The 27,824-nt window shown below is 53.0% G+C and overlaps 1 protein-coding gene across 4 annotated transcripts; it reads left to right on the forward strand.

Moving 5' to 3' along the window:
* The first annotated feature begins 996 nt into the window (after positions 1–996).
* Gramd1a (GRAM domain containing 1A) lies at positions 997–27,663 on the forward strand. Of its 4 annotated transcripts, XM_048438279.3 has the most exons (20): positions 998–1,150; positions 1,862–2,150; positions 13,612–13,828; positions 14,435–14,455; positions 15,142–15,226; positions 15,371–15,474; positions 15,560–15,655; positions 16,710–16,790; positions 18,003–18,115; positions 18,332–18,482; positions 18,899–19,097; positions 19,672–19,815; positions 21,375–21,493; positions 21,575–21,717; positions 22,804–22,907; positions 22,988–23,161; positions 23,241–23,328; positions 24,460–24,567; positions 24,659–24,779; positions 27,178–27,663. In XM_048438279.3, exons 2-20 carry the CDS (start codon positions 1,891–1,893, stop codon positions 27,268–27,270), a joined length of 2,421 nt encoding a protein of 806 aa, XP_048294236.3. In that variant the 5' UTR covers positions 998–1,150; positions 1,862–1,890; the 3' UTR covers positions 27,271–27,663. The 4 variants fall into 4 exon arrangements, with proteins under 4 accessions (XP_087762559.1, XP_048294236.3, XP_085546414.2 ...); XM_087906433.1 differs by lacking the exon at positions 23,241–23,328 and having other exon boundaries at positions 997–1,150; XM_085690288.2 differs by lacking the exons at positions 998–1,150; positions 1,862–2,150 and adding an exon at positions 6,560–6,712.
* Positions 27,664–27,824: the final 161 nt, after the last annotated feature.

Here is a 27,824-nt window from a genome sequence, read left to right on the forward strand (position 1 = left end):
GGCTGTTTGATCCTGTGTGCTTGGATAGAAAACCACGGTGGAGCTAGAGTGTGCTAGGGTACAGGAAACAGGGAGAAAGAGAGATAGGAAGGGTCCAGGGACAAGATATCCTCAAGGGCACACCACAGGCAATCTATTTCCTTTGGGTAGGACTCATTTCTCAAAGCTGCTGGAAGGTCCCAAGGACCACCAGGTGGGCAAACCAGCATCTCCAACAGGCGCCCGTAGGGGGCATCTCATCGTCTCACTTGCTTTGTTACTTTCCTGTGGCTGTGTGGGCAAAAGTAGCTTAAGGAAGGAAGGGTTTGTTTTAGCATATGGTTCCAAAGAGATAGAATCCATGGCAAGATAGGTATGGCAACGGGCAAGGCAAGACATGGCAGCAGAAGCAGGAAGCTGGCTGGTCACATTTCATCCACACACAGGAAAGAGAGAGAAAGGGTCGTGGCGGGGGGTGGGGGGATCAGGATGTGACATGGGGCTGGAAATTCCCAAAGCCCCAGTGACATACTTCCTCCAAGCAAGACGCAACCTCCTAAAGGTTCCACAGCCTCCCTCCAAAGTGCCACCAGCTGGGGACCAAGTAAGTGTTCAAGCACCCCGAGCCTATAGGAGACGATTCTCCTTCAAACCACCACACCACACAGGCATTCATCAGGCACTCATAAATATGGGCAAGGGAGACAAAAACGCCTCACTTAAACTGTGAGGAATGCTGGTATATATAGGTGAGGGGTGTGCACAAAAGTGAGGTGGGGGTTGCCATCTGGCCATTAGGATGGTCCCTGAGCTTGGAGGAGCAGCCCTGGGAAATACAGAGCGGAAACTACACAGCAAGCCGAAACAGGCCTGGACAGAGAAGTGATTATTAGAGGGCTGGACAGCACCGTGAAGGACAAAAGGGAGGGAGGCCTTCCTAGGTGCCCTCGGTAGTACGAGCACCCCCGCCTCCCCTCCCCCGCTCTATACTTTTCTTCCAGGAACAGCTGGCCAGAGGGTAACAGGACTCCAGTCAGACACGCTGTTCTACTGTTCCGGCCTGAAGGTCAGGAGTCTCAGGCCCAGCCCACCTCAGGGAGAGAAGGAAGGGCCTGGTCTTGTCTTATTCTAGAAGTCTGAACCCTGTGAGACAGAAAGAAGAACTCACAAGGTAAGGTCTCAGGGTTCTGGCATACTAGCAAGGTTCAGGCTGGGCCTGAGAGTCAGAGTCCTCCTCAAACTAAGAAAAACCATCTTTTGGGTTCCACCCTCCCCTTGTCCCTGATCACCCGGATTGCAAGAAGCCTCTGCTGCATTCTCCGGTGAGCAGACACAGGCTCTGGTCTGGCATTGCCAGACCCTAGCTGCTCTAACCTTACAGGTGCAGGCCCCGCTTCCCTCGGGACTAAGCCAGCCTCAGGGCTGCCTTCCCTTTGTTTGTCTTGGCTGGGACCTTGAGAAACCAGGGAAGGAAAGTCCTAGAGTCTGCCTTTCTCTGTCTCGGCTTGGCTAGCCATGATGCAGCCAGTGAGGCTCGGCTCTTTCCTGGCCTTGTGTGTGAAGGCTATGATATGGTGTCTGGGCCTCAGAGTACAGCCGTGGTGTTAGAAGGGAAGACACCCAGCCTGGACACATGGACAGCTGCTTGCCGAGCTCTCTGTGAGATCAGAGCTGGGCTCTGGGTGCCTGAGTCTCGGCACCATTCTGGGATATTTTATCTCTAGAGGAGTTTTAGTAAGCCAAAAAAAGAAACGGGAGCTCGGAGTCCTAAGGCAGGATGTCAGCAGGGATGGGGGTTTCACCCAGATCTCTGCCATAAGCCCCCTCCCCAATTGTACTTGGACAAGGGCTCTGTGTTTCACTTCTCCTTGCTCTCCCCTAGGGACCACACTGCCGTCCACATTCCTCCTCATGGCTGAACTCCTGCCCCTGCTGCCTTGGACTCCCCAGGAGGCCCAGGGAGGTGACCAGGGCTCACCTGGTTCTCCGACAGAGCAGCAAACACAGGCTGACAGTGTCCAGGACCTATCTCCTAAATCCTGGAGGCTCTTGGGGGTGCCTGCTATTCACATAACTCCATCCAGTGATGTGGAGTCACCTCCAGGTTCCCCAAGTCCACCACGCTTTCAGAGAATGAAGACCCCGGACCTGGAGTGTCCATCTCAGGACAGGTCAGACTCAGGAATGGGATGGGAAGTGTCTTTGTCTTGTCTCTTCCTGTGGCCTCAGCTCAAGTGTGGGCTCCTTTTGGTTGGTGTGCTGCAGAGCAATCAGGGTCTAACCTGAGCCCACAGAGTCTCGATTTGAAGCTATGAAATAGACATATATATTCATTATGTTTCTTTTACATGTAACCAAATACCTTAGAAGAAGAAATTACAGAAGGATTTGTTTGGGTTTGTTATTTGAGGGTATCATCCATCATGGCAAGGAAGGTACAGGCCTTGGAGGATCTGGAGGCTGTGGCGCCAGGAGCAGGAGGTTGTCTGCCTGCTCACATCTCTCAGGACCATGAAGCAGAGAGATGGGAATACCAGTCCTATGTTCTCTTTCTCTCCCCCCACCAGCCCAGGAGTAAGCTACACATATTCAAGGTTACTCCCCCACCCCCAGACACACTCAAAGTTGTGCCTCATTTGTGTCTAGAGATGCATCAATCCAGCAAAGTCAGCAAAAGTAACCATCACAACCTGCAAGACTCAGGAGTGTGCACTGGGACCAGTGACTGTGGGTCAGGACCCGGATTAGGGCTAGGAAGTGAAGGTAGCAAATTGCAAATAGAATTTTGTTTCCACAAGGAAATAGGCTGACAATAAAAATGGGTGGGGGTGATGGCTCAGAGGTTAGGAGCATGCACTGCTCCTGCAGAGGACCTGAGTTCGGTTCTCAGCAGCCACATCAGGCAGCTTGTAGTCACCTGTACCACCAGCACCAGGGCATGAGATGCTGTCTTCTGGACTCCATCACAGGCAATCTCTCTCAATTGCTCTCTCTCTCAATCGCTCTCTCTCGCTTTCTCTCTCTCTCTCTCTCTCTCTCTCTCTCTCTCTCTCTCTCAAACACACACACACACACACACACACACACTATATCTAAAAAACAAAGCATTTTTAAAATTACTTTTAAAAAATTGAAAATAACACCACGTACAAGGGAAAGTGTGGTTTCTGCATCTCCAGGGGCAAGACATATTTCTAAATGGGCCACCAACCATCACAGTGGCTATTTCCTGCTGTGGCTGACAGGTGGGGAAAATATTTAAACAGAACGTCTTAGTTAGGGTGTCTATTGCTGTGATGAAACACCATGACCAAAAAGCAAGTTGGGGAAGAAAGGGTTTATTCAGCTTAGACTTCAGCATTGCTGTTCATCACTGAAGGAAGTCAGGACAGGAACCCAAACAGATCAGGATCCTGGAGGCAGAGCTGATGCAGAGGCCATGGAGGGGAGCTGCTTATGGGTGGCTTCCCATAGGTTGCTCAGCCTGTTTTCTTATAGAATCCAGGACCACTAGCTTAGGGGTGGCACCACCCACCATGGGTTGGGCCCTCCCTCATGAATCAGTAAGTGAGAAAATGCCTTACAGCCGCATCTCAAGGAGGCTTTTCCTCAGCTGAGGATGCTTCCTCTGAGAACTCTAGCTTGTGTCGGGTTGACCACAAAACCACCCAGGACACAAAACTTCTGCAAAGAAAAACCACCTCTAGCTCAAGGAGACTGAAACTAAGAAGTTCAAGGGCAGAGGGGCAGAAAAGGAAAGAACCCAACTGACTGGCCTTGAAGAGAAGGGAGTATGTTCCAGGGTTCTCCCAACCATGGACTCTGGGTAAGAAGGTCAAATGTTCAGTGAGCAGAGCTCTACCCTGCTCAGAAATCTCAGAAACAAGAGTGACCTAAGCCAGAGGGAAAAACAGTCTACAAAACGATACAATAGTGGTTGGCAGTGTATCTCTTCCAAAGATACAACCTAATAGGCTGGCTTGTTGATGCTGATGTTGTAGCAAAATTGCACACGAGGGACCTAGACTAACTTCAAGGCAGTATGTACCCAGCATGCCCAGGCAGAGAAAAGAGACACTTGGACCTTTGGTGGTAACCATTAAAGTTTATCTGTTTGTTTGTTTGTTTGTTAATCTGATTTTTTTTAAGACAGGGTTTCTCTGTGTAATAACTCTGGCTGTCCTGGAACTCACTTTGTATGCTAGACTAGCCTCGAACTCACAGAGATCTGCCTGCCTCTGCCTCCCGAGTGCTGGGATTAAAGGCTTGCGTCACCACAGGCACAGCTGTTTTTAAATGTGTCTACATGTGTATCTGTGCGTGTGCATGTGGGTGCCTGTGGAGGCCAGAAGAGGGCGCTGGATCCCCTGGAGTTCCATGCATTTGTGAGTACTCAGAATCTATCTCAGGTCCTCAGCAAAAACAGCTTATGCTCTTAACCACCAAACCAGCTCTTCAGACTTTGTTTTTGAGACAGGGTCTTGCATTATAGCCCTGGCTAACCTCAAACTCATGGTCTTCCCTGCTTCAGCCTCCAGAGTGCTGAGATGACAAGCATGCAACATCACATGGGACTTAACAACTAGTCAGTCCTTCCCCCCCCCCAATATTTTTTTTGGACACGGTTACTGCATAACCTTGGCAGGCCTGACCTCTCTATGTAGAGCAAGCTGGACTAACGCTCACAGCAATCCATCTGCCTCTGCCTCCCAAGTGCCTTTGAGGCCTGTTCTACCACAACAGCTGAACAGTTTATTAAAAAAAAAATCCAACTAAAATGGCCAACCACCAACCACCAAAACCAAAAGGAGAAGTCTGGAGTGATCTTTTTGATATGCAAAGCAGAGCACAGTGGCCTCCCACTTAAACCCTTTATGGCTTTCCATTCTCCTTACATGTAATTCAGAATCTTTAAACAAATTAATGGAACTTTTTATGCACACTTAATGCATATGGTAGTAGGGACACAGATGGCCATTAAACATTTTCTATTTGAAGTAATAAAATATTCTCTACTTAAAAATACAAAAGTTTCTGGTTTTGGTGGCACATGCCTTTAATCCCAGCATGTGGGAGGAAGGCAGAGCCAGGCAGATCTCTGTGGGCTGAGACCAGTCTGGTCTACAGCGTTCCAGGACAGCAGGGCTACACAGAGAAACCCTGTCTCCAGAAAACAAACCAAAACAAGTTCGAGGTCAGCTTCAGCTACATAGTGAGTTTGAGGCCAGCCTGGGCTACATAATGAAATCTTGACCCTACCTCCACCCTACCCCTACATTCTCACCACCAAAGTAAATGTCTTTCAAAGAGGAAACAAGCAACGGAAGTATAAAAAGAGCAACAGACACAGAAAGATGGAAGGCAGCCATGCAAGGAAGTAAGAGTGTCCTAGTGCTGAAGGGATTGCTGTGCAAAGGTCCAGCTGCCTAAGGCAAATGGGAGGAGCAGGAGGCAGGCGACTCCTGGAATGAGTATCGGGAGGCCAAGGAGTCAGGTGAAATCAGGAGGGTTCCTGTCACCAAGGAGAGCACTTTGTCTTTACAAGGAACAAGGTGGAGCCACAGTAAGGGTTGAAGCCGAGAGACAGACTTGGCTGTTCACAGGCTCTCTGGCTGCAAGCGGCAGCAGAGTGAGGCAGGAAAGAAAATAGACCAAGGCTGGACAAGTGGCTGGGGAGGGATAGGGAGAAATCCCTGGGCTGGGTCCCCAAGCTAGCTAGGCTTCACACTGTGTTCTCCAGCAAGGACGACAACCACCCTTGGCTTGCAGAGTGGGTGCAGGGTTGGCTTGGCACCAGTACTCGTCCTACACTGCAATGTATGGTCATTTCCCGTCTTGAGGCTAGGCAGGCTTCCCAGTCTCAAAAGCGCTGATGAGCCCTGCCCCTGCACTGTTCTGGGGGGAAACCCCTGGCTTCCGAGCACTGGGCTCCCAGGTCTGCGGGACCTGCACAGGCTCACACAACACTGCTGAGAGCCCGGTGGGCTGGAGTCTGACCTGGAGTGCAGGACTAGACTGGGGAAGTCCCCACAAACGTGGGAGATTCTAAGACAGGAACTGAGAGACTCAGGGACTGGGTGGGGAGAGGAGGAAGAGGTCTTCCGCCCCCAAGCTGCGGTTTCCCCCCAAACTTCCGCCCCAGACCTGTTCTTCCCGGCATCAACCTGACACTATCTCCACCCCACCTCTCCGGTTCCTCCCTGATCCTCTTCTACGTCTTAGGGAGAAGCCAGAGTGTTGAGACTCGTTTTGTTCATTTGCTTGTTTGTTTCGAAGACAAGTTCTCATTCTGTGTTCCAGTCTGGCCTGCACTTCATTATGCGGCCCAAGCTGGCCTCGAACTCACGACAATCCTCCTGCCTCAGCCTCTCCGCTGCTGGGATGTCAGGAGTGCGCTGTCACGCCCCGCCCAGGCTGTTTAGTTTTAATAAAAATTTCTTCTGTCCATCGGTCGGTGCAGGTTCCCAGCCGGACTCTTTCCCCAGCCATCTAGGCCGAGGCCCGCGCTCTGTGTCTCGGTCCCCCTCCCGGTGGGGGCGGCGCCGTGACGCGCTGGGCGGGAGCAGGAAGGGGGTGTCGCTGACGCCGCGGCGGCCTCCGGCGGCTCCGGCCTTTTGTGCGGACCGCGGGGTCCGTTGGGGGCGGCGGCCGAGGCAGGCGAGGCCCGGGAGGCCCAGCTCAGCGCAGCCGGCCGGGTCGTGCCCTGCAGCCGGGGCGCCGCATCCATGTTCGAGTAAGCGGCGGATCTCGGGGTGGGGAGAGGGCTCGGCGGCGGAATCGGGCCGGGGCAGGGAGCCGGAGCGAATTCCCAGAGCTCGTGCATGTTGGAGCGACCCCAATGGGGACCGGGAGCGAGGACACGTGTCTCGGGGTGCGTGGGGGCTTGCAGTCCGGCGGCAAGGCCCGAGCTTGGGGCGTCACTGACGGCCTGGGACGCGCACGGGCAGCGGGGCGCTCCCCCAGGCCTGGATCGTGCCTCTTGATGAGCCCTAACCCGGCTCCCAGATGAAGGGACCACCTCGAGCAGCCCCACGCCCTTCAATTCTAGGCAGGCCCCGCAGCCCCTTTGGTTGGTGGTCCCCGTTTGTCGTGGCGGCTGGGAGAAGGAGCTTCTTTGATACTGAGATCTAGGCGGGGTGGGGGTCGTCTGTGTTCCTACCTGAACCCCCATTCCTGTCTGGTTCCCTGTACGCGCGGGTTTCCGTTTGTGATTGTCTTGGAAATGCCTGAGCTCTGAGTGTGTGTGTGTGTGTGTGTGTGTGTGTGTGTGTGTGTGTGTGTGTGTGTGAAACAGCTGGGATCCTTTGGGGCAGTGTTTGTGAGGCTCTCTGCGTGTTATCTATCATCTTGTGTGTGATGGCTACCAGGTTGAGTGCATCTGGGGCTCCTGGACCCACCGTGGTCGGACTCATTTTCTTTGTGGCGCCATGTGCAAATTAGACATTCTGAGCTTGTGCCTCATTGTGACTTTGGAGTGTCTTGAGGCGGTTTGGGGGTTCCAGGTGTACAGTGGACACAGAATTCCACGGCTGGCTGTGCCTGTAATTTACCATGATTAACACCTGAGCTTTGAAGGGTCCCTGTGAGTTGCCGCTGTGTGAGCCCCCATTGTGATTTTAGTATGTGTACATGGAAGGCTGGGGCTCTGCTGCTGTGTGTTTGTCATCCACCTTTGAAAGTCTTTTGACTCAGTGGACAAGAAGAGACTGTAAGTGTCCACCTGTGATGCTGTTGTGTGTCTGGGTGACTGTAACTTACCCCTGGTTCCATCCACAGGAAGGTTCCCGTGTATCCGTTTGTGACATTGGTGCATGCCCCTGAGTGTGGGGGAGATTCTTGGAGCCTCCAGACCCTTTGTGGCTTTGTCTGTGAAGAGAGACCGAGAGACCCCTTGTGGCTTTCTTGACTGAGGACCCTCCTCCTGGGACTTTGGGTGTAACCTTAACAGCTCTGGAAAGCCAGCCCCAGGCCTCACCTCACCAGTGCTGGCTGTGTTCTTCCTGAGCCGCCCGAGGCTATGGAATGTCAGCCTGCTGTCGCTGTGACAGCTGATAATTACATTCCTTGAGAACTGGCTTTTGCCTTGTTTTCTCTGCCTGACGAACACCCTGAAGTCAGAGGGAGAGTCAGGATTACCTTCAGGATGTACGTCTGGGTCACTGGGTGCCGTGACTAGGTGACCTGTGAGTAGGCTTTGTGGCTTTTACTGCTGTTCCTGCCTTCAGTGTTTCTCTAAAACTTTCCTTTGGTTTTATATGTGAAGCTAATTTATCTTGAACTTACCGTGTTTCTCTGAATTTGGAACTAATTCCGGGGTTCTGTGTGACTGTAGCGTGTTTGTGGTGTGTGGGTGTGTGTATGTGTGTGATGTAGAAATTCCCTGGCACTTGTGTGTGACTATGACGTACAGTGCTGTGGTTGTTTATGTCTGTGACACTACTGTGCTTTTGACAGACAGACAGGAGCGGGAAGCCTATCATATCTGCAGGCAAGTTTGCCTGTGACACTGTATCCCCAGTCAGTTTTCCCTTTCCCACTCACCTGCGTGTTCTTGCCCCCTCTGCCCAGAGGCAGTTTCTGAGGCCCTGGAAGCCTGAGCATCTTGCACAAGGGAAAACCATTCTCTGCCGAGTCCCCGCCCCATAACGGTCCTCCTCTCGCCACTTCTGACCCCTCCCTTCACTCTATCAGGACTGGCTGACTGGCTTGGGCCGCCCTAGGGCTCTTCTGCTGGCCCTTGAGAACTTCCTCTTGGTCCCATCCAGGAGCAGAAACTGGGGGGTGAGCTTGACTTGTCTGTGCCTCCAGCCTGCCCAGTAGACCTGGGGCTTCAGACTAGGCCAGGCCAGAGGTGAGAAGGGGCCACAGGGAGTGGTGGTCACTTTCTCCCCAGAATCAGGACGGTGGCCCAGGGTCTTCGGGCGTGTGTTGTGAGCCCGTGTGTCCTCCTCAGCTCTGCTGGTGGTCCGCTATCCTCAGACCTGCCAGCCTCAGTCCCGGCTCTGAACCTGTTGTCCCGAGCACTGTCTTCTCCCACCCTTTGCCAGCTCTGTTCTTTGTCCTCAGCCCTTGGCCTCAGGGAGCCTTGCCCAGCTAAGCCTTTGCAGTCTGGCTCACTTAAGTAACCCTGGCTGCTCCTAATGATTCGGTCAAAATTCAATGCGTTTCAAATTGTAAGTTGAGGTTTCCGGTGGGGCAGGGCAGAAAAGAGACTTAGAAGTTTCTTTTTTGTTTTGTGGTAGTCTTGGTGATGGAGTTCAGGGCTTTGTCCTTGCTAAGCAAGTACTCTTAACCCTGAGCTGTACTCCGCCGCTCCTGCTGGGTAGATATACTGACTCACACCCCCAGCCTCTCACTGGTGACTTCTAGTCAGTCTACTGCTGAGCCATGCCCCTGGTCCCTCACCTTTAGGTTCAAGGCCTTTGAGCTACACAGCCCAACTCTGGGGTTCTTAAAACCGAATCTTGGCATTTGGTCTAAGCTGGTCTCAAACGTGTGATCCTCCTGCCTCAGCCCTGGAGTACTGCGCTAACAGGGGTGCATTCCTATCACCTCCGGCTAGACTCTACATTTCCTGGTACTGTTGGCGGTAGTGTCCTGTGGGCTTTGCTGAGTTTTACAGCAATGGCAGGCCCTGGTTTCTGTGGCTTTTTCTCCTGGTGTTCTGGCCACCTGGTTAGTTCAGCCAGTCCCAGCAGCAGAGAGTGTGACTCTATTGCTTGCACCGTGTCTCCACTGCCAGCTTCAGGGTAAGCTGTATGTTTAGACGACAGCAATAGGGAGGCCTAGGACACCAACTCAGGTCCCTCCAGGGTCAGCATAGCTTCTTGGGCAGTTCCAGGAAGGTTGGTGGCAGAGATGTCACCCCGTTTCTACAGCCGTGCGAAGGGAAAGCTGTCACACATGGCTTCTTTGCCCCCTTGTCTTACATGTCATGTCGCCTCCAAGTAGTCCTAGGAAGTCAGAATACCAGGTGAATGTGAGGCTGGGGACGGTGCAGATGCTGGCCCAAGGCCCCACACGGTGGCACTGGCTGATGGCTCTGAGACTGGAAGGAAGCCTTTGAGTCCTTTGAGTTCAAGTGTGGTGGGACCCAGCTCTGGAAGGGAACAAGCAAGCGTGATCGCTTCTCTCGGGTCATGGCGGTGCCTACTCATGGGCACCTGCTAGACAATGTGGAGAAGGATGGGGAGCCAGGGGACAGCATGTGGCTGGCAGATGCTCTGAGAACAGAGCAGGTGAGGGGTCAGCATCAAGCATGGAGATATGTCTGTCCAGCCCAGGGCTCCCTCACATCCAGTGGGGGAAGAGCAGAGGGGAGAACAGAGGGAGACGGGAGCCAGAGGAGCGGTAATTCAGATGATGAGGGTCGGGGAAGAGCTGTAGGCTTTCCTGGGGTAAGCGGGGTGGGAGCGCCCGATGTGGGTGGGCGTAAGCTTTCTTGACCTGTATGTTGGGGCAGACTGAGTTCAGACACCAGAGCACAGTGACCACAGGCACTGGGCTGGCCCAGGCCACTGTTTATGTCCTTTTATTTAGTCATAGAATTTATTAAATGAATTTAGTTTATAAGACTCCTGTGACTTCTTTGGCAGCCCATCCAAGCAGGGCTAGGGCAGAGTGGGAACTAAGACAGCTCCCAGTCTTGTCCCTGGAAGCCCATGGAACCTGTCATCACAGAAAAGACACAGCTGGGTCACCGCTGCCCCAGCAGGGTATGGGAATCTGCAGAAGGGAGGGGGCGCACCGAAGTCTAGAAATGTGCATAAGAATGTTCCAGGCCGTAGAATGGTCGTGTGGCCTGTAAGCCGATTAAGCACCAACTTTTCACTGATTTCTTGATATGACCACAAAAGCAACGCCAACCAGACCTTAGCTTAAAAAAAAAAAATAAACCAGAAATACCATCCAGGCATGGTGGCACAGGCCTGTTATCCCTGCTACTATTCAGGAGGTGGACACAGGACAGTCAAAATTCAATCCCAGCCTAGAGTACTGAGTGAGTTCAAAGCCAACCTGTACAACTGCCTCAAAATGAAAAGTAAAGGAGGTCTGGGGTGTGGCTCACTGGTAGAGCCCCCGCCTAGAATCCCCCAGTGAGGGGCTGGGGGTGTGGCTCAGTGGTAGAGCAGCTGCCTAGAATCCCCCAGTGAGGGGCTGGGGTGTGGCTCAGTGGTAGAACCCCTGCCTAGAATCCCCCAGTGAAGGGGCTGGGGGCAGGGGGGGCTTGGCTTAGTGGTAAAATGTCCACTAAGCATACAAGGTTCGGTTCAAATCCCAGCTCAGCAAAAATGAAAAACATACACACACACAAACCCCAAACAATTACTGGCATTATTCAAGGGCAGTGTGGACAAAGGAAGTGGCATGTACTAAAGATTATAGACAGGAGAGACATTTGAAGAAACATCCTGGGGGCTGGCAAGATGGCTTAGTGGGCAAAGTACTTGCTGCTAAACCCAACCAGCCAGGTTTGATTCCTGGGGTCCACATGGTAGAAGGAGAGAAGCAAATTCTGAAAGCTTCTTTTATACTCCAAAACAGATCTGTGTAACTGGGGTTAGAATCCTTCCCAGAAGCCAGCTGTGCCTCCCTCTGCCGGCACCTTACACTCGTAGCCTCAGTTTCCACTGGAAAGCTGGACTGTCATGGGGCCAAACACACTGCTTCTGAGCAATGGTGGCAGCACACGCCTTTAAAATCCCAGCATTCAGGAGGCTGAGACAGACAGATATCTGTGAGTTCGAGGCTAGCCTGGTCTACAGGGTGAGTTCCAGGACTAGCTCCAAAGCTACACAGAGAAACCCTGTCTCGGGAAAAAAAAAAAAAAAGTCACTCACTCACTTGACATAATGCCGATAAGAAATCAACAATGGTGTCCTTTAAAGTCCCTGCCACTCACCCCCACTGCCCATATCGCAGTTAGTGTTTGCACAGTTACCAGAATGTTCTGTTTGCTTAACGTCCGCCTCCGGCAGGAGGTACACTCACCAGAACCAAGCCATATTTCAGGTCTCTTGTCAGTGCTGGTTCCAGCCAGCTCGGGGCAGTTCATTCAGTCCCACAGTGTTTATTAAGCATTAATTATGTGCCTTGTCTCCAGTTCAGGTGCCAGGGGTAGAGATAACAACCAAGACTTCCCCCAGCTCACAGTGTAGGGCAGGCAATAAACACACTGAATAAACAAATGAGCGGGGTGAGTGCAGATAGCGGTGAGTGAAGAGAGAGAGCCGGCAGTGCCTCCTCGAAGCCGAGGGACCTCAGAAGAGGAGCACTGAGGAGGAATGAGATGGAGTCAATTATACTGAAGCTATGGGGGTGGGTGGGCTTTTCCAATGCAGGGAACCACAGATGTGGAAACCCGGGTGCGGGACTGACCCTGGGAGCTTAAAGAACAAGAGGAATGACTGGGACAACCAGGGGGGACATGGGGCCAGGAAAGTGACAGGACCTGGTCACGTCAAAGTCAGGGCTTAGAGAACCTGAGCTGACTCAGCTGGTCACCAGCTTCCCAGTCTGGGAGTAAGAAGAGACTGCGGGGCACGGACAGGAGCAGAAACGAAAAAGAAAACTTCTGTGGCAGATGTGTGGAAAGGAACAGAGACTGGAAGGAAGAGAAGTGGCCATGAAAGGAAAAAGGAAAGCAGGTGTTAGAGGTGGTGAGACTGAGAACAAATTAAAGATGGGGGCAAGGCAAGGGAAGGCATTAAAAGAGATGCTATAGGGGCTGGAGAGTGTCTAAGAGTCTGTATTGCACTTTCAGAGAACCTGGATTCAGGTCTCTGCACACATGTGATGACTTACCACTTCCTGTAATTCCAGTTCCAGGAGATCTGACACCCTCTTCTGGTCTCCATGGGCACTGCACACCTGCGGTGCACATAAACACGCATACACACACTACATGCACAAATACATAAAAATAAATAACACTTTTTAAAAAGAAAGGTACTTAGGTTTGCATTTCGAGTGTCACTGTTTATAAAGGTTTGCTTTGTGAATGAATTAGTAAGATGATGTTCAAAAATTATCAGGTGTTGGGGCAAGTGAAGTGGCTTTATTGGGTAAACACATTTGCCATGCAAGCTGGATGTCCTGGGTTCAGTTTAGAAGCTGTCCTCTGACCTCCACTTGTGGTCACAAAATAACAGGTGTCATTGAGAGCTCACTGTGCCTGGCTACATTGAAGAGACTTCACAGTTTGATTCCTTTACACCCCAAAACAACTAGGTGTAACATCACCATTCCCTGGGTTACAATGAAGCAATGAGACACAGGAATGTTCAGGGACAGGCTCTAGAGTCAGAGAGACAGGAAGCAGGTGAATGGGTGAGTGAAGAGGAGGGGAGACGGATGGATGGAATGATGGATGGATAGGCTGATAGATGAGTAAATATATGGGTGGCTGAAGGGGTATAGATGGATAGAGGCTGGTCTAGCAAATGGGTGCATGGATGGAAGGACTGATAGGTAGATGGCTTGATTGGCGGATGAATGGATGGATAAATATAATTAGATGGATGGATGGATGGGCAGGCAGAGCCACTAGATAATGGACACACTTTCAAAATCAGGTTCATCTGTGCCCTGGCCTGTTTTCACCCACCCATTCCTCTTCCTCTCTCTTCCTAGCACCACACCCCATTCTGGCCGGAGCTCACCAAGCAGCTCCCCATCTCTTCGGAAACGGCTGCAGCTCTTGCCCCCAAGTCGACCTCCTCCTGCTCCTGAGCCAGAACCAGGCACCATGGTGGAGAAGGGGTCTGATAGCTCTTCAGAGAAGAGTGGTGTGCCTGGGACCCCCAGCACCCAGAGCCTGGGCAGCCGGAACTTCATCCGTAACAGTAAGGTGGGTGTGAGCTCAGGTGGGTTTGGGAGAGGGCGGCCAGGGCAGAGAACACAAGGGTTCTGTTGTAGAACATTAGTTGAAGATGGGTTATATATTCGTTTATGCTATGGAATGGCTTTAATGATGCAAGGATGTGTTGCATTCTTTTGTGTTTATTTGTTTAACACTGTGAAGCTGTGTTGCTTTGCGTGCCTAAAACTCTTGATTGGTCTAATAAAGAGCTGAATGGCCAATAGTGAGGCAGGAGAGGGGTAAGCGGGGCTGCCAGGCAGAGAGAATAAATAGGAGGAGAAAAAGAGAACAGGGAAGGAGTGCAAAAAGGAGGAGAGGAGGAAGCCAGGCGTCAGACAGACACTAAGAAAGAAGAAAAGAAAGACATATAGAATAGAAAAAGGTAAAGTCCAGAGGCAAAAGGTAGATGGGATAATTTAAAAAAAAAAAAAAAAGCTGGCTAGAAACAAGCCAAGCTAAGGCTGAGTATTCATAAGAAAGAATAAGACTCCATGTATTTATTTGGGAGCTGGGTGGTGGCCCCCCAAAGAATAAAAGGTTTTTTAAAAACCCAACTCCAGGCTCCTCCTCCTGACTCATCCCTTTCTCTTGCAGAAGATGCAGAGCTGGTACAGCGTGAGTATCTCCACATGGGGCTCGGTAAAGGTGTGGGAGGGACTGTCTACCTGCCAGGAGGCTCAGCCCAGAGCCGTCAGGGAGTGGATGATACTTCCAGACCCACACATGAGATGCTTCTGTTTTACACTCTGGGTCGCATGCTGCTCTTGTGCTGTCTAAGTGGCCTTGGGCGAGTCACTTAACCTAGCTGAGCCTTCCTTTCCCTTCCATAAGAAGCAGCAATCCAATCTTGCAAGGCCAGAGGAATTTTGGGGATTGAGTAGGATTCACTGATGCCGGTGGTGGTACCTTGCACAGAACCTGGCTCATTATGTCAGTAAGTTAGGGCTGGAGAGAAGGCTCGGCGGTTTAGAGCACTGACTACTCTTGCAGAGGACCCAGGTTTGATTCCCAGCACCCATGTATGGCAGCTCACAACTGTCTATAACTCCAGTTCGAGGAAATCAGATGCTCTTTTCTGACCTCCACCTGCACTGGGTACACATACATGTAGGAAAAACACTCATACACATAAATAAATAATTTTTTAAGTCAGTAAATGGCAGGTGACCTTACGGTGATATGTGTATTAGGAACAAAGAGGCCCCAAGGGCCGAGAAGATGGAGAGGTATTTGAAAGCTTTTGGGGCCCAAATAGGGGTTTGGAATCTGCACTCAGGTTCCCATGTCCCAAACCTCGGCAGATGCTGAGTCCGACGTATAAACAACGCAATGAGGACTTCCGAAAACTGTTCAGCAAGCTCCCTGAGGCAGAGCGCCTCATCGTGGGTGAGTCTCCATGCCCCCAGCCCCAGTCTCTGACCTGGATCTCTTCCTCTGTCCTCCTTCGGGCCTCCCTGCTGGCCTGTGGGCTGCCCGGCCACAGCATGTGTGACTCAGATGTCTGCCTGTCTCTCCCTTGGCTACTCTCAGATTACTCCTGCGCCCTGCAGCGGGAGATCCTCCTCCAGGGCCGCCTCTACCTCTCCGAGAACTGGATATGTTTCTACAGCAACATCTTCCGCTGGGAGACCACAGTGAGTTGAGCCGCAGGTGGATACAGAGGGGCGTCCCCGTGAGCGGGGCTTCCGGCTCGTTCTCACGGTCCCGTGCTGTCTTTAGATTTCCATCCAGTTGAAGGAAGTGACCTGTCTGAAGAAGGAAAAGACCGCTAAGCTCATCCCCAATGCCATTCAGATCTGTACGGAGAGTGAGAAGGTGAGTGGTGGACCTGGTGTGGGGAGCCGTGCACTAGGATCACCACAGGGATCTCCCAGCTCACCCAGACATGCCTGTCAGAGCAGAGCCCCCTTCGTATTGCTCCTGGCCTGTTTATTCCCAGCCCTTGCACCCCTGATTTTGACTGGGGTTTCTCCTTCCTATACGATGTCCCCTCACATAGATGTCCTGCAACACAGTGATCCTGCAATTTCCCATGAATCCTGCAATTCAGATGCCTCCACCCAGGCAAAGCTGGGAGTGGAACCCAAGCCTTTATGCCTGCCAGACCAACACTCCACCACTGAGCCATCTCTCTAAATCTTTGTTGGCTTTTTCTTTTGGGGAGGACAGGGTCTCTCTACATAGTCCTGGCCATCCTGGAACCTGCTCAGTAGTCAGGCTGGCCTTGAGCTCACAGAGATCCACCTGCCTCTGCCTCCCAAATGCTAGGATTAAAGGCTTGTTTGCCTAAAAATATTTTTATTTTGTGTGTATGGGTGTTTGTCGTGCATATGTGTACCACATGCCTGCAGTACCCATGGAAGCCAAAAGAGGGCATCAGATCTCCTGGGATTAGAGTCAGAGATGGTTGTGAGCTCTGGGTGCTGGGAACCCAGCCCAGGGCTTTGCAAGAACAGAAGGCACTCTTGACCACCGAGCCATCTCTTCACCCCCTAGGCTTGTTTGTTTGCTTGCTTTTGAGATGGCATCTGGTTGTGTTGCTCAGGCTGACCTCATATTCCAAATCTTGGCTCTGCCTCCCTGGTACTGGGACAGCAGCACACCTGGCATTTGTCCATTTGGTTGAAAAGTAGCTATGTCATTCTGGGGCCCTAACAGGAAACAGGAAGAACCAGGGAAAGACGCTGCAGCAGGCGTCCCTCTGTGTTTTGTTGGCCCAAGACTGGAGGAGTTAGATATCCTCGACAGCCAAGAGGGCGAGGAGAGCATTCGGCTCCACGCGTAGGGGAAAGTGGCTCAATGGACATCAGGAGGGACCTCCCGGAGCCTCCTCCCCACTGCGGTGACCCTCTGGCCTCTCTCCTTGCAGCATTTCTTCACCTCCTTTGGGGCCCGCGATCGCTGCTTCCTCCTCCTCTTCCGCCTCTGGCAGAACGCGCTGCTTGAAAAGGTGGGCATGGATGATGCTCAGGGTGGAGGCTGGGGTTAACCAGAGAGGACCCCAAAACCTTGGGAAACTCCTGATTCTTTCATGAACACCAAGCCTTGTGCGTCTGTGGCTTCTCCAAGGGTCTTGTCGGGGTTAGGCCAAGAGTTCCCGGAACCTCTAGTGTTGAAGCCAAGTCCCTGATGAAGGAGGAAGAAATTGGTATAGACTGGGCTATACCGGTGCCCAGGGAAGCTTCCATGTGAGGTTCTGCTAGCAGAGAGGGAGGGGCATAGAAAGTGAGCAGCCACCACACCTGTCCACCAAAATTGCCGACACCCCTCAGTCTCCCATCCCTGCTTGGCTGTGTGCCTTGTTCTCTCTCAGATACTCATCCCCCAGGGCAGCTCCTAACTGAACATCCTTATAAACAAGACTACCAGAAGTCTCCACTCAGGAACCTGATGTGGGCAGTGCCCCCAAAGAGGACAAAGGGAGAGGAAGCCTAAAATTCAGGTCCTGAAATTCTAGCCTCATCACCAAGCAGCTGTGTGTGACCTGGGCTGGACCCAAAGGGGGACCATGAGTGTGGGCTGGGCTCAGGCTGGGTGGATTAGGCATTGTTGGGAATCTTATCTTTGTGCTAGTACGTCTCAGCTGGGTGACCTTGAAGGGGCTACTGGGCACAACTCATCCTGAAGTCCTGATAGTGTTGTGCTAATATCTACTCAGAGCCTGTCAGAATGCCAGCAGCTGCCATGGCCCTGGCTGTTATCATTAGTTGCTATTATTTCACTGTCATTGTGGCCCAGCCGATCCATGGGCAGCGGGAAGGCCATGGCTGTCGAGGATGTATGGAGGAGAATGGAGACAGGGGCAGCATAGGACAGGGAGACAGGGGCGAGAGCTTGGGCTCTTCCGGGATCTGGCTGCGTTTCAATCTTCGTGGGTCACCTGTGTGACCTTGAGCACGTGACTTCCCCTTCCGGACCTCCAGATCCCTCTCAGTAAAAAATTGGGAGCTTCTCTAGTCAGCGCATCATGGACTTAGGAGGTCTAAGGTGTGGCTTGCATCGCCCAGGGCCCAGGCTTTGCAGAAACAGGTTGACTAGTGATGGATGCAAGGTGGAGTGGGCTCTGGGGTGGGTAGCCATGCTGCTCCCTTGTGGAAGCCAAGGGAACTACTGGGACCCGGCCATGGGAACAAGATGCCAACCTTGCATCCCTTATGTCTAGACACTGAGTCCCCGCGAGCTTTGGCACCTGGTCCATCAGTGCTATGGCTCGGAACTGGGCCTTACCAGTGAAGATGAAGACTATGTCTGCCCCTTACAACTGAATGGTCTTGGGTGAGTTGGAGGTGGAAGGTTACACCAAGGGATGTTGGGAGATCTACTGTTGACAGACATGAGTAACATACCTTTTTCTAGATCTCCTAAGTGCTGGGTGGCCAGAGGGTACTGTACAATGCCAGGGATGGGGTGGGGGTAGGGGAGAATTCAGTGAACATAACATGTGGAGGCTTGAGGAGCCAGCCGTCTCCCACTTCCTCCTTTCCCTTGCAGGAGTCCCAAAGATGTAGGAGATGTGATTGCTCTCAGTGACATCACCCCCTCAGGGGTGGCTGACCGCAGCCAGGAGCCAAGCCCTGTGGGCTCCAGGCGTGGCCGGGTCACCCCGAACCTCTCTCGAGCCAGCAGTGATGCAGACCATGGGGTGAGCAAGTGGGTGCTTATGGAGAGAGATGGAGATGTTGGGAATGGAAGAAGGAGCATGGAAGATCAATAGAGGGGCAGACATTCAGCAGAGGAATGGGGGGATGGGTGGAAATAGACAATATAAGTAGGGGTAAATACAACAGAGCAGACGGAAAGAGAGGACACGGGAGCAAGATAGATGGACAGCAGACGGGTAGGCGGTAAAACTTGTAGGCCAAGCATCGGAATAAGCCCTCGTCACTGGATAGCCATGAGGCCTCTGTCAAACGGGCCAGGAGCCCCCTAGGTACAGGCATCATGTCCCCAGAGTTGGTCACCACAACTCCAGCAGTCTGTCAAGCTCCCTGACCTGTTGGGAATCCTCGGGCTGGAGTGAGAAGGCGTGGGAAGGCTGGATGGAGCCCTTCTCTGCAGGCTGAGGAGGACAAGGACGAGCCAACAGCCAGCCAGCTGGATGCCTCCTCCAGCCAGACAGCGACCCCAGTAACAGAACCTCCGAGTACTGAGCCAGCCCCACCAGATGGACCCGCGTCCCTGGGCCCCTTGGATCTGCTGTCCAGAGAGGAACTATTGACAGACACAAGTAACTCATCTTCATCTACTGGGGAGGAAGGTAGGACCGATGGCCCCAGTTCATCCAGTTCATTCCCTTTGGTTATACCCAAGTGGGAGTCAGTGAGCCGGGAGGCATTGGTACACGGCCAGGGATTTCATTCAAACAGTGTTCCCTGAGCCATTAAAGGTTGTGTGACCAGAAAACATAGGCTGTGAAATTGGCCACATTCATTTTTCTCTGTACTTAATTTCAGGTAGACTTTACTCTTGTGAGCACAGAGACAGAGCCCTAGGTCTGGCTACATAACAGTGTATGGCACAGTAACCATAGCAGAAATCCCAGGCTTGGCTTCAGTTGGTTTAACATGACAGATGACTCCAATTGACTGTAGGGGTCTGTGCCCATGGGTGACATTGTGGTGACTTTTGTCATGCCCACCTTGAGCCACTTGTATGAGGATAGGAAGGGTTGAGTACTCTTCCTGGTTCTGAAGTATCTCTTGCTCAGGAAGATGAGTTGCCCCTCCACCCTGGAGGCCTGGGAGTGAGGAGGAACAGTTGGCGGGGGGGGGGGGGGGGGGGGGGGGGGGGGGGTAGCGTGTCCACGTGACAAGGACCCTTTTGTCTCCCAGGTGACCTGGCCGCCCTGCTTCCCGACCTCTCTGGCCGTCTCCTCATCAACTCTGTCTTCCACGTGGGTGCTGAGCGTCTGCAGCAGATGCTCTTCTCCGACTCGTCCTTCCTCCAGGGTTTCCTGCAGCAGTGCAAGTTCACAGGTCAGGGACGAGGGAAGCGGAGGCTTCCTTGGGCAACATGTGAGGAGCAGACCGCGTGTACCTCGTGCTAGTGGAGTGGCGTTTGAGAGGCTTTCCAGCCTCTCCAGGCCTCAGTTTCTTCCGCCCACTGGGTGCGCTTGTTGTACCTGCGTCACTGTGAGAAGTCAACGAGTCGCTGCCAGGAAAGGCTCTCCAACAGTAGCCGCACTAAGTCTAACCAGTGCAAGCTAGTGGTCGGGCGTGTGGTGTCCGCTCTCTCAGACTCCTAGAGGACTGGAGAGCCGTGGAACGTCTGAGGTGGACAGCATATGTTTAGACTTGGTTTTAATCAGCCCTTATTCCTGTGTAGAACCCTGAGCAGGCAGAGGTAGGTACAACCAATCATAATCCTCGGGAGACTAGAAGACAGTAGAGCTGGACTGGGGAGATGACTCAGTCCCTAACATGCTTTCTGCGCAAGCATGAGGACCCAAGTTTGATACCCAGAACCCACATAAAAAGCCAGGTATTGGACCAGCAAGATGGCTCAGTACTTGCCCAAAACTCTCACGGTAGAAGGAGAGAACCAACTGCCCAAGCTGTCCTCTGACACATATGTGCCCTGGTACACATGCTCGCCCCATAAATAAACAAATGTAGTAAAAAATGTTTTCAAAGGGCTAGAGAGATGACTCAGAGGTCCACAGCGTGTACTACTTTACAGAGGACTCAAGTTCAGTTCGCAGCACCCCTGTATGTCTGCTCACAACTGCCTGTAACTCCAGCTCCAGTAGGATCCAATACCTAGGCACTGTGCTCACATGGACATGGACACACACAACAACAGCAGCAAACACTACAAATAAACTAGCTCTAGAAATTGGGCACTGTGGCCCACACTTCTGGCTCCGTCACTAGTGGGCTTGATCCCTGGCTGGCTAACCTGTCACAGTTGGTCAGCATCAGGCCATTGACAGACCCCGTCTCAGGAAAACAAGGCAGGTGTGCCCAGAGAGCTCTCTTGTGTACCCACACATGTGTGGAGCTGCACTTATGCACACGCACAGGCATGGACACATGCAGACGTGTGTCATGTCCTCCCCCTGCGCCCAGACAACAGAGGTAACATATTAGGGAATCCAAGGCCTGGGGCTCCACTGAAAGCATGAAGGATGGTGGAACAGACACCCAGCTGGAAGGATTTGGAGAGGAACTAAGTTCAGTATGGGGCCTGGTAGGTGTGAGGGTTCAGGAGACCTCCTGAACATGGTGTCCCTGAGGTTGTGGTTTTCTCGTTTGGTGCTTTGGAGAAACCACACATGGCACAGAAAGGAACTGAGGGTCCAGCAATGGATGAGGTGGTTCCAGAAGGGTCAGAACACTGGGTCGGAAGTGCCCCAGCTGTCACTGTCACTGTAGTTTAAACTTTTCAGTTTCTAAACTCAAAGTGACACAGCTCGGGTGGTGCAGTTGGGGACAAACCCCCAGAGAATTGAAAACCTCTGGCAAGTCTGCCTCTCCTATAGGCTGGTAGTCAAGAAGGGAAAACCCTGACCTTATTCTCCTCCTCCCTCCCCTAGATGTGACCTTGAGCCCCTGGAGCAGCGACAGCAAGTGCCACCAGCGTAGAGTCCTGACTTACACCATCCCCATCAGCAACCCGCTGGGCCCCAAGAGCGCCTCTGTGGTGGAGACGCAGGTGGGCCTGCTGAGGTGGTCAGGTGTGTGGGGTGGATGTGGGAGGCAGGCCTGACCTCCCTCCTGCCCCTGCTCCCCACAGACGCTGTTCCGGCGTGGCCCGCAGGCGGGCGGGTGCGTGGTGGACTCCGAGGTGCTCACCCAGGGCATCCCTTACCAGGACTACTTCTACACTGCCCACCGCTACTGCATCCTGGGTCTGGCCCGGAACAAGGCCCGGCTTCGGTGAGCCCGAGTGTGCCTTATCCCTGCTTCATCTCAGGGCTGCATCCCACCCTGGTGGAGGTCAGAGGGGAACCCCAGGGACCACAGAGGTCATTGGAGCACTGAGAAGTGTATATAAGTGAAGGGAATAGTTGATGTGCTCAATCACTTATTGAACATCTATTCTAGGCCTGAGGGACAGAAATCCTCCTATAGGGACCCCAGACTCTACTGGAGAAATTCCAGTGAATGACGTATTGCAGAAAGATCTTCAGTTCACCACCTCCCAGGAGGCTGGAGTGAGGGGCAGGGGATTGTTCCCTGACTCTGATGATCAGAGAGGGCCTCTGGGAAAGTAGTTCACAATAATGGGGTGGGGCGTGAGGGGGGCTTTCCATTTGGAATGGCTGGTGCAAAGGCCCTGAGATTGGGAGTAGCTGGGAGTAGCTGGAGCATGGAAGTAGCTGGAGCATGGGAGTAGCTGGAGTAGAGAAGTAGGAGAGGAGAGCCAAGGTCCATGATAGTTCATGCAAGGTTTCATGGTGGGCTTGACCATCAGCTGAAGCGAAATGCACCTGGGGCAGGGCTCTGAGCCCAGAGGACCCTGAATGGAGTTCTCACACAGGCTCCTTCTGGCTCCAGATGAGGGCAGGGAGACCAGGAAGAGGTCTCCTACTCTGTTGTGTGTCTGTAGAGGTGAGGGCCAGGGCTATTTAGGAGCAACATGAAGGACAGTAGGGGGATTCTGAACAGGTTTTGTAAGTGGACAGCAGGGCCTATAATCTCAACACTGAGAAGGCTGGCACCAGAGATTGCCAAGATCAAGGCTGCAGAGTAAGTTCAAAGCTGTCCTAGGCTGGGGGCATGGCTCAGCTGTTGAGCTCCTGCTTAGCAGGTAGGATGCTCAGTCCCCAGAACAACCCAAAACTAAAGACTGTGACTTAGGTTTAAGTGTGAATGGAAAAGGCTGAAGAGGCCAAGGTCTAGGTCTGAGGTGTTCAGCCTGAGCCATGGGAGGGGCTGTTTGTCAGCGTCAAAACCCTTCCTCTGAGTCAGAAGTGCCCTCCCCAAAACCTGACCCAGGTTCTCTTCTTATCCCCATCCTAGTGTGTCCTCAGAGATCCGCTACCGAAAGCAGCCGTGGAGCCTGGTGAAGTCTCTCATTGAGAAGAACTCGTGGAGTGGCATTGAAGATTATTTCCACCATCTGGGTAGGGAACTGAAGGCTGGTGGGGGCATGGGCTGCGGCTCAGCCGGGTACAGACATCCTGAGCCAGCTCCTGTCCCTCAGAGCGAGAACTCGCCAAGGCAGAGAAGCTGTCCCTGGAGGAAGGAGGGAAGGATGCTCGCGGACTACTGTCAGGCCTGAGGAGGCGGAAGCGGCCCCTGAGCTGGAGGGGGCATGGAGATGGGCCTCAGCACCCGGACCCAGACCCCTGCACCCGGACCAGCATGCACACCTCAGGTGCGTTGCCTTGAGGCGGGCAGCTGGAGGAGGTGGTCTCTGAGGTGTACCTGGCTCACCCCAAGCTGCTGCTTCACAGGTTCCCTCAGCTCTCGCTTCTCGGAACCACCCCTAGATCAGGGCCCCGGGGCAGGCATCCCCAGCGCCTTGGTTCTCATCAGCATCGTGTAAGTAAGGGGCATGTGTGGATCTGCAGCCTGGCTGTATGATGAGGACCCTGTGCTTGGCCTCTTCGGGCCTCTGCTGTTGTTGGGGCGTGGACTTGACTCAGAAGGATTGCAGGGGATGGTGTTTGGGATGTGACCAGCAGGGTCCCCATGGGCTGCTTGATTTATCTTGGAGAAGTCTTTCTTGTGGGACAACAGCCACCCTGGAGATCCTGGGAGATGAAAGGGGAGACATTTTTAGAAGAAGAGACAAAATATATAGAATTAGCCACTCAAAAGAAGTCAGGTCATGAATATGCTGTCTTGTTTTCCTGTACCCAGTCCTGAGCTGGGTGAGGACCCAGAATCCCATGGGAGTGGTGGAGAAGTTGGAGAGCTGTCGTCAGACCAGAAGGAAGGAGTGGGCTGATATAGGAGGTCCACGGCAGCAAAAGATGGGATGCCATCAGATTCAGGGTAGCTGAGGATGGCTGAGCTGAGACTCGGTGGGGCTTGGGTAGGGACACCAGGCGTTTGGAGGACAGCAGGTATGGGAGGACAGGACACTGTGGCAAAGCAAGAAAGATCCCCCCAGATTCAAGCTGACCCAGGTCACACGCTCAGCCTCTGGAGGCCCCAGTTTCCTCAGGTCACCCAGGAGGAACCCTGTGGACTGCCGGGCTCAGAGCTAGCTACCCTGGGTGGAGGAGGGCTAGGTACCAGTACTGCCCTGGTCAGTTCTCACATCTCTGTCTTCCCCTCGCTGCCTCTGCAGGATCTGTGTGAGGTAGGGCCCTGAATTCTCCCCCTGTTACCCATCCCACCCCCATTTCGCAGTTCATCATCCTGCAACATTCTCTTCCTGTTCGATGTCCCTGGCTCTTCCAGGGAGGATGGCTTAGTGTGGCCGGCAAGCATGTAGGCATGACATAGGTCAGGGTGTGAACCCTGTGTTTTCTGCTTATGGGCTGTGTGACCCTAGGCCTATCGGTCACCCCTCTGAGCCTCCTTCCTCCTCTGAAAAGGGTGGGTAATCATGCTACCCTTTAAGGTATGGCTACGCTAGTGTGTTGGGGGCAGGGCAGAACTCCAAAGCCAGACTAGAGGGAGCCTCCCAATCTCAGGATCCTTGATCTCTGGCTCTGTCTACAGCCTCATCATCCTCATCGCCCTCAATGCCCTCCTCTTTTACCGTCTCTGGGCTCTGGAGAGGACGGCCCACACCTTTGAGTCCTGGCACAGCCTGGCACTGGCCAAGGGGTAGGTGGAGAGCCTGAGGGGAAGGTGGAGGGCGGAGCTCACGCCAAGGGGAGCATCCAGGACCCTTCATTTGGATTCTGCATCTCCGCAGCAAATTCCCCCAGACCGCCACGGAGTGGGCCGAGATCTTGGCTCTGCAGAAGCACTTCCACAGTGTTGAGGTGCACAAGTGGAGGCAGATCCTCAGAGCATCCGTGGAGCTCCTGGATGAGGTGCGAGGCGGTCACATGGGGCGGTGGGGCCTTGGGTCAAGATGGTGCCCCTCTGGGGCCTTTGTTTCTCTTCTCATAAAACAAGGAAACCAGTCCTGGTTTGGACCTCTTAGCTTGCTAGGGAAGGTCATGGAGCAGAAGGGAAAAAAACTATCATATCCTGAAAAGATGTCCTTCAGGCTTGGCTGGGTCCAACCACTTGGCTGTAGTAGGAATCCCATCTTTCTGTTCTGCTGGTGTCAGGCTGAGTGTGGGGGGACAGCACTCTCTGTCATTAGCTGCTGGGGACACGTGTGCATCCTTCCCTCAGCCAGGTAGGACTGGGCTTGGTCCTCTGCCTGCCTTCAAGGGCATTTGGGCCCCATCTCCAAGATGGGGTAGATGAAGCCACCCTGTGTAGTTCAGGGGACAGCCAAGGTCAGACTCTGTTGTGTGACTTTATGTAAGTGACTGTCATTTGAGCCTTGTCTGCGTCTTCTGAATGTCAGAGAGTAAGGCCATCCTTGATGGGCTGGGAATGCACAAGCATTTGGACTAGTGCCAAGCACACCATAAATGCTTCATGGACTTGCTATTGGTGAACCTCATCCAGGCATACAGTAGGTGCTCAGTGAATATACTGTCACCATATAGTGCTACCCTTAGGCCCAAGAGCACTGCAGCCAGCAGCTGCGGAAGACTAAGGAAAATGTGAGGTACTGAGGGGGAAGATGAAAAAATGAGAAGACTGGCTTTGGTCTCTGAGGGCTTCAGGGCTGAACTGAAGGACTGAGAGAAATACTGTTTAGTGGGGCTGGAGGTGTAGCTGCTCAGTGGCAGAGCACCTGCCTAGGATCCCCCAGTGAGGGGCGGGGGGTGTAGCTCAGTGGTAGAGCCCCTACCTAGAATCCCCCAGTGAGGGGCGGGGGGTGTAGCTCAGTAGTAAAGCCCCTACCTAGAATCTCCCAGTGAGGAGCTGGGGGCATGGCTCAGTGGTAGAGCCCCTACCTAGAATCCCCCAGTGAGGAGCTGAGGTGTGGCTCAGTGGTAGGGCACTTGGCTAGCATGCACAGCACATGGATTATATCCTTAGTATGGGGTGGGGTAGAGCAGAAACCCAAAATAATACTAAAAATATTCTATCCCCTAGCACACATTAAAAACAAAACTCCCAATTTTTAGGGACACTGTTGCATCCCAAAACCAAGCTCCCAGAGAGATGCTTTAGTGGAAAGGGCATGCAGGACAGGGTAAGGAGGGAACTGAGAGTGGGGCTTCTCACTCATGGAAAGTCAGCAGGACTCCCCAGTCCTGAGTTCACGCTTGATTGCTTTCCTTTCCCTAAATTCCCAAGGGTACTGAGACCAAGTCGCTGTCACACCTTAATGAGATTAAGAGCCCTTAGCATAGCTGGGCTGTCCTGCCACTAACCTGAAGTGACCTGTCCTCTAGCAAGCCTTGCAGCAGGAAGTTACTCTCTGTGACCAATGTATGTGGCAGATACAAGATGAACTGGTTGAATTTTCTCCTCACACCATGACAACACTTAGCAACTGAGGGAAGGCTTATTTTGTCCCATGACTTAAAGATGTGGTCTGTCACGGTGTCTGGGAAGGCTCTGGACATGTAGTTAGTGGCTTGGTTCTTGCTCAGGTTATATTGGGATCAGGAAGTAGAGGTAGAGACCGGAAGAAAGGCCAGGCTGTAATCCACAAGGCCCCTCCCTAGTGGCCTAGGTCCACCAGCTAGCCTCCAGACCGCTGAGGATTAAGTGTTCAGGGACGTGAGCCCAGGGACAGTCAAACCGTAAGAGGAGGAAATGTTTATTAGGCTCAAGATGTGCTGTCAATCGTAGTGGGTGCCCTGGGAGCATGAGAACCATAGACCAGGAAGTGGAATTAGGGATCGGGTTTGCCTGTCCAAGACCTCCCCTAAGTAACCAGTTAGGCTCTACTGCTGAAGGCTCCACAGCCTTCCGCAACAGCGCCATCTGGTGGAGACCCTTCAGCACACCAGCTGTGGGAGTCGGTTCAGATGTAACTAGTAAGATCTTGTCCCCCTTTTGTAAGCTGACAAGATGTAGGGGTGTGGCATCTTTTGGTTCAAGATTAGGACATGGTCAAAGTCACCTGGAGGACTTACTGTAGCTCAGGGTCTAGCATCCTCAAATCTCTGATAGAATCCTATAAAGCCGGGACGCTAACCACTCATTCCTCAGGCAAGAAAGTAGTCCCACAGCAGTGAAGAGATTGACCCACTGGTAAGACTAACAGAAGTCAGAATTTGAACCCAGCCCACCAGGGTCCCAGGATTTCACTTTGAGGAATTATCGGGAGAGGGGGGAGCGCAACGGGGCGGTGGGGCTGTGCAAGACAGCATAGATTGTGCGCTCATCCCACCTCCTCCACCTCTTCGGCAGATGAAGTTCTCCTTGGAGAAGTTACATCAAGGAATCACCCTCCCGGATCCTCCACTGGACACTCAACCACAGCCTGATGACAGCTTCCCCTAAGGACTCCTGATCGAAAAGCGTTACCCCCTCCCCCCAAGTGGACAGAAGGACGTGCGGAACCCTGGCAGCCACTGCTGGCACGGTGCGAACACCGCCGGGAGGTTCCCGCCTGCCCATCCCAGTGGCCCCGCTAAGAGTCACACAGACCTGGGGACCATAGAACCAAGATGCACTTTAGATCTGTGTGTGCGCGCGCGCGCGAGTCCAGCTGCCACTGCCTGCTCAGTCAGGGAGCTGGCCCGGCCTTTAGCAGGCTTTTCCCCCCAACTAACTTATTTTGCCCAGCTGGGGTTGTGGGGGGGCACCTTTTGGGGTGCACGAGGCCCTCATCTCTGGGTTTAATGTATTATATTTATTTGGGGATAGCAACCTCAATAAAGGGTTGGAAACGGCTATGGCTGTGCCCGTGAAGCAGACGTCCCATTCGCTGTCCATGGTACAGGTACTAGAGTCCTGGCCCTGTCATCTGATGCCAGATCTGCCTTATTCAAGAGCAAAGCAGCTGCCCCAGGTGGCCTACATATTAGCAGACACTTGATGGGGGTGGGAGGGCA

This window comes from Myodes glareolus, chromosome 1 (assembly GCF_982192425.1).
Source record: "Myodes glareolus chromosome 1, mMyoGla1.1, whole genome shotgun sequence".
In the NCBI taxonomy this organism is placed as follows: Eukaryota; Metazoa; Chordata; class Mammalia; order Rodentia; family Cricetidae; genus Myodes; species Myodes glareolus.

Coding starts and splice junctions, on each gene's coding strand:
- Gramd1a (XM_048438279.3), top strand. CDS start 1,891: ATGGCTGAACTCCTGCCCCTGCTGCCTTGGACTCCCCAGGAGGCCCAG. Junction 13,829..14,434: donor ACTTCATCCGTAACAGTAAG/GTGGGTGTGAGC, acceptor TTTCTCTTGCAG/AAGATGCAGAGCTGGTACAG. Junction 18,483..18,898: donor GCAGTGATGCAGACCATGGG/GTGAGCAAGTGG, acceptor CCTTCTCTGCAG/GCTGAGGAGGACAAGGACGA.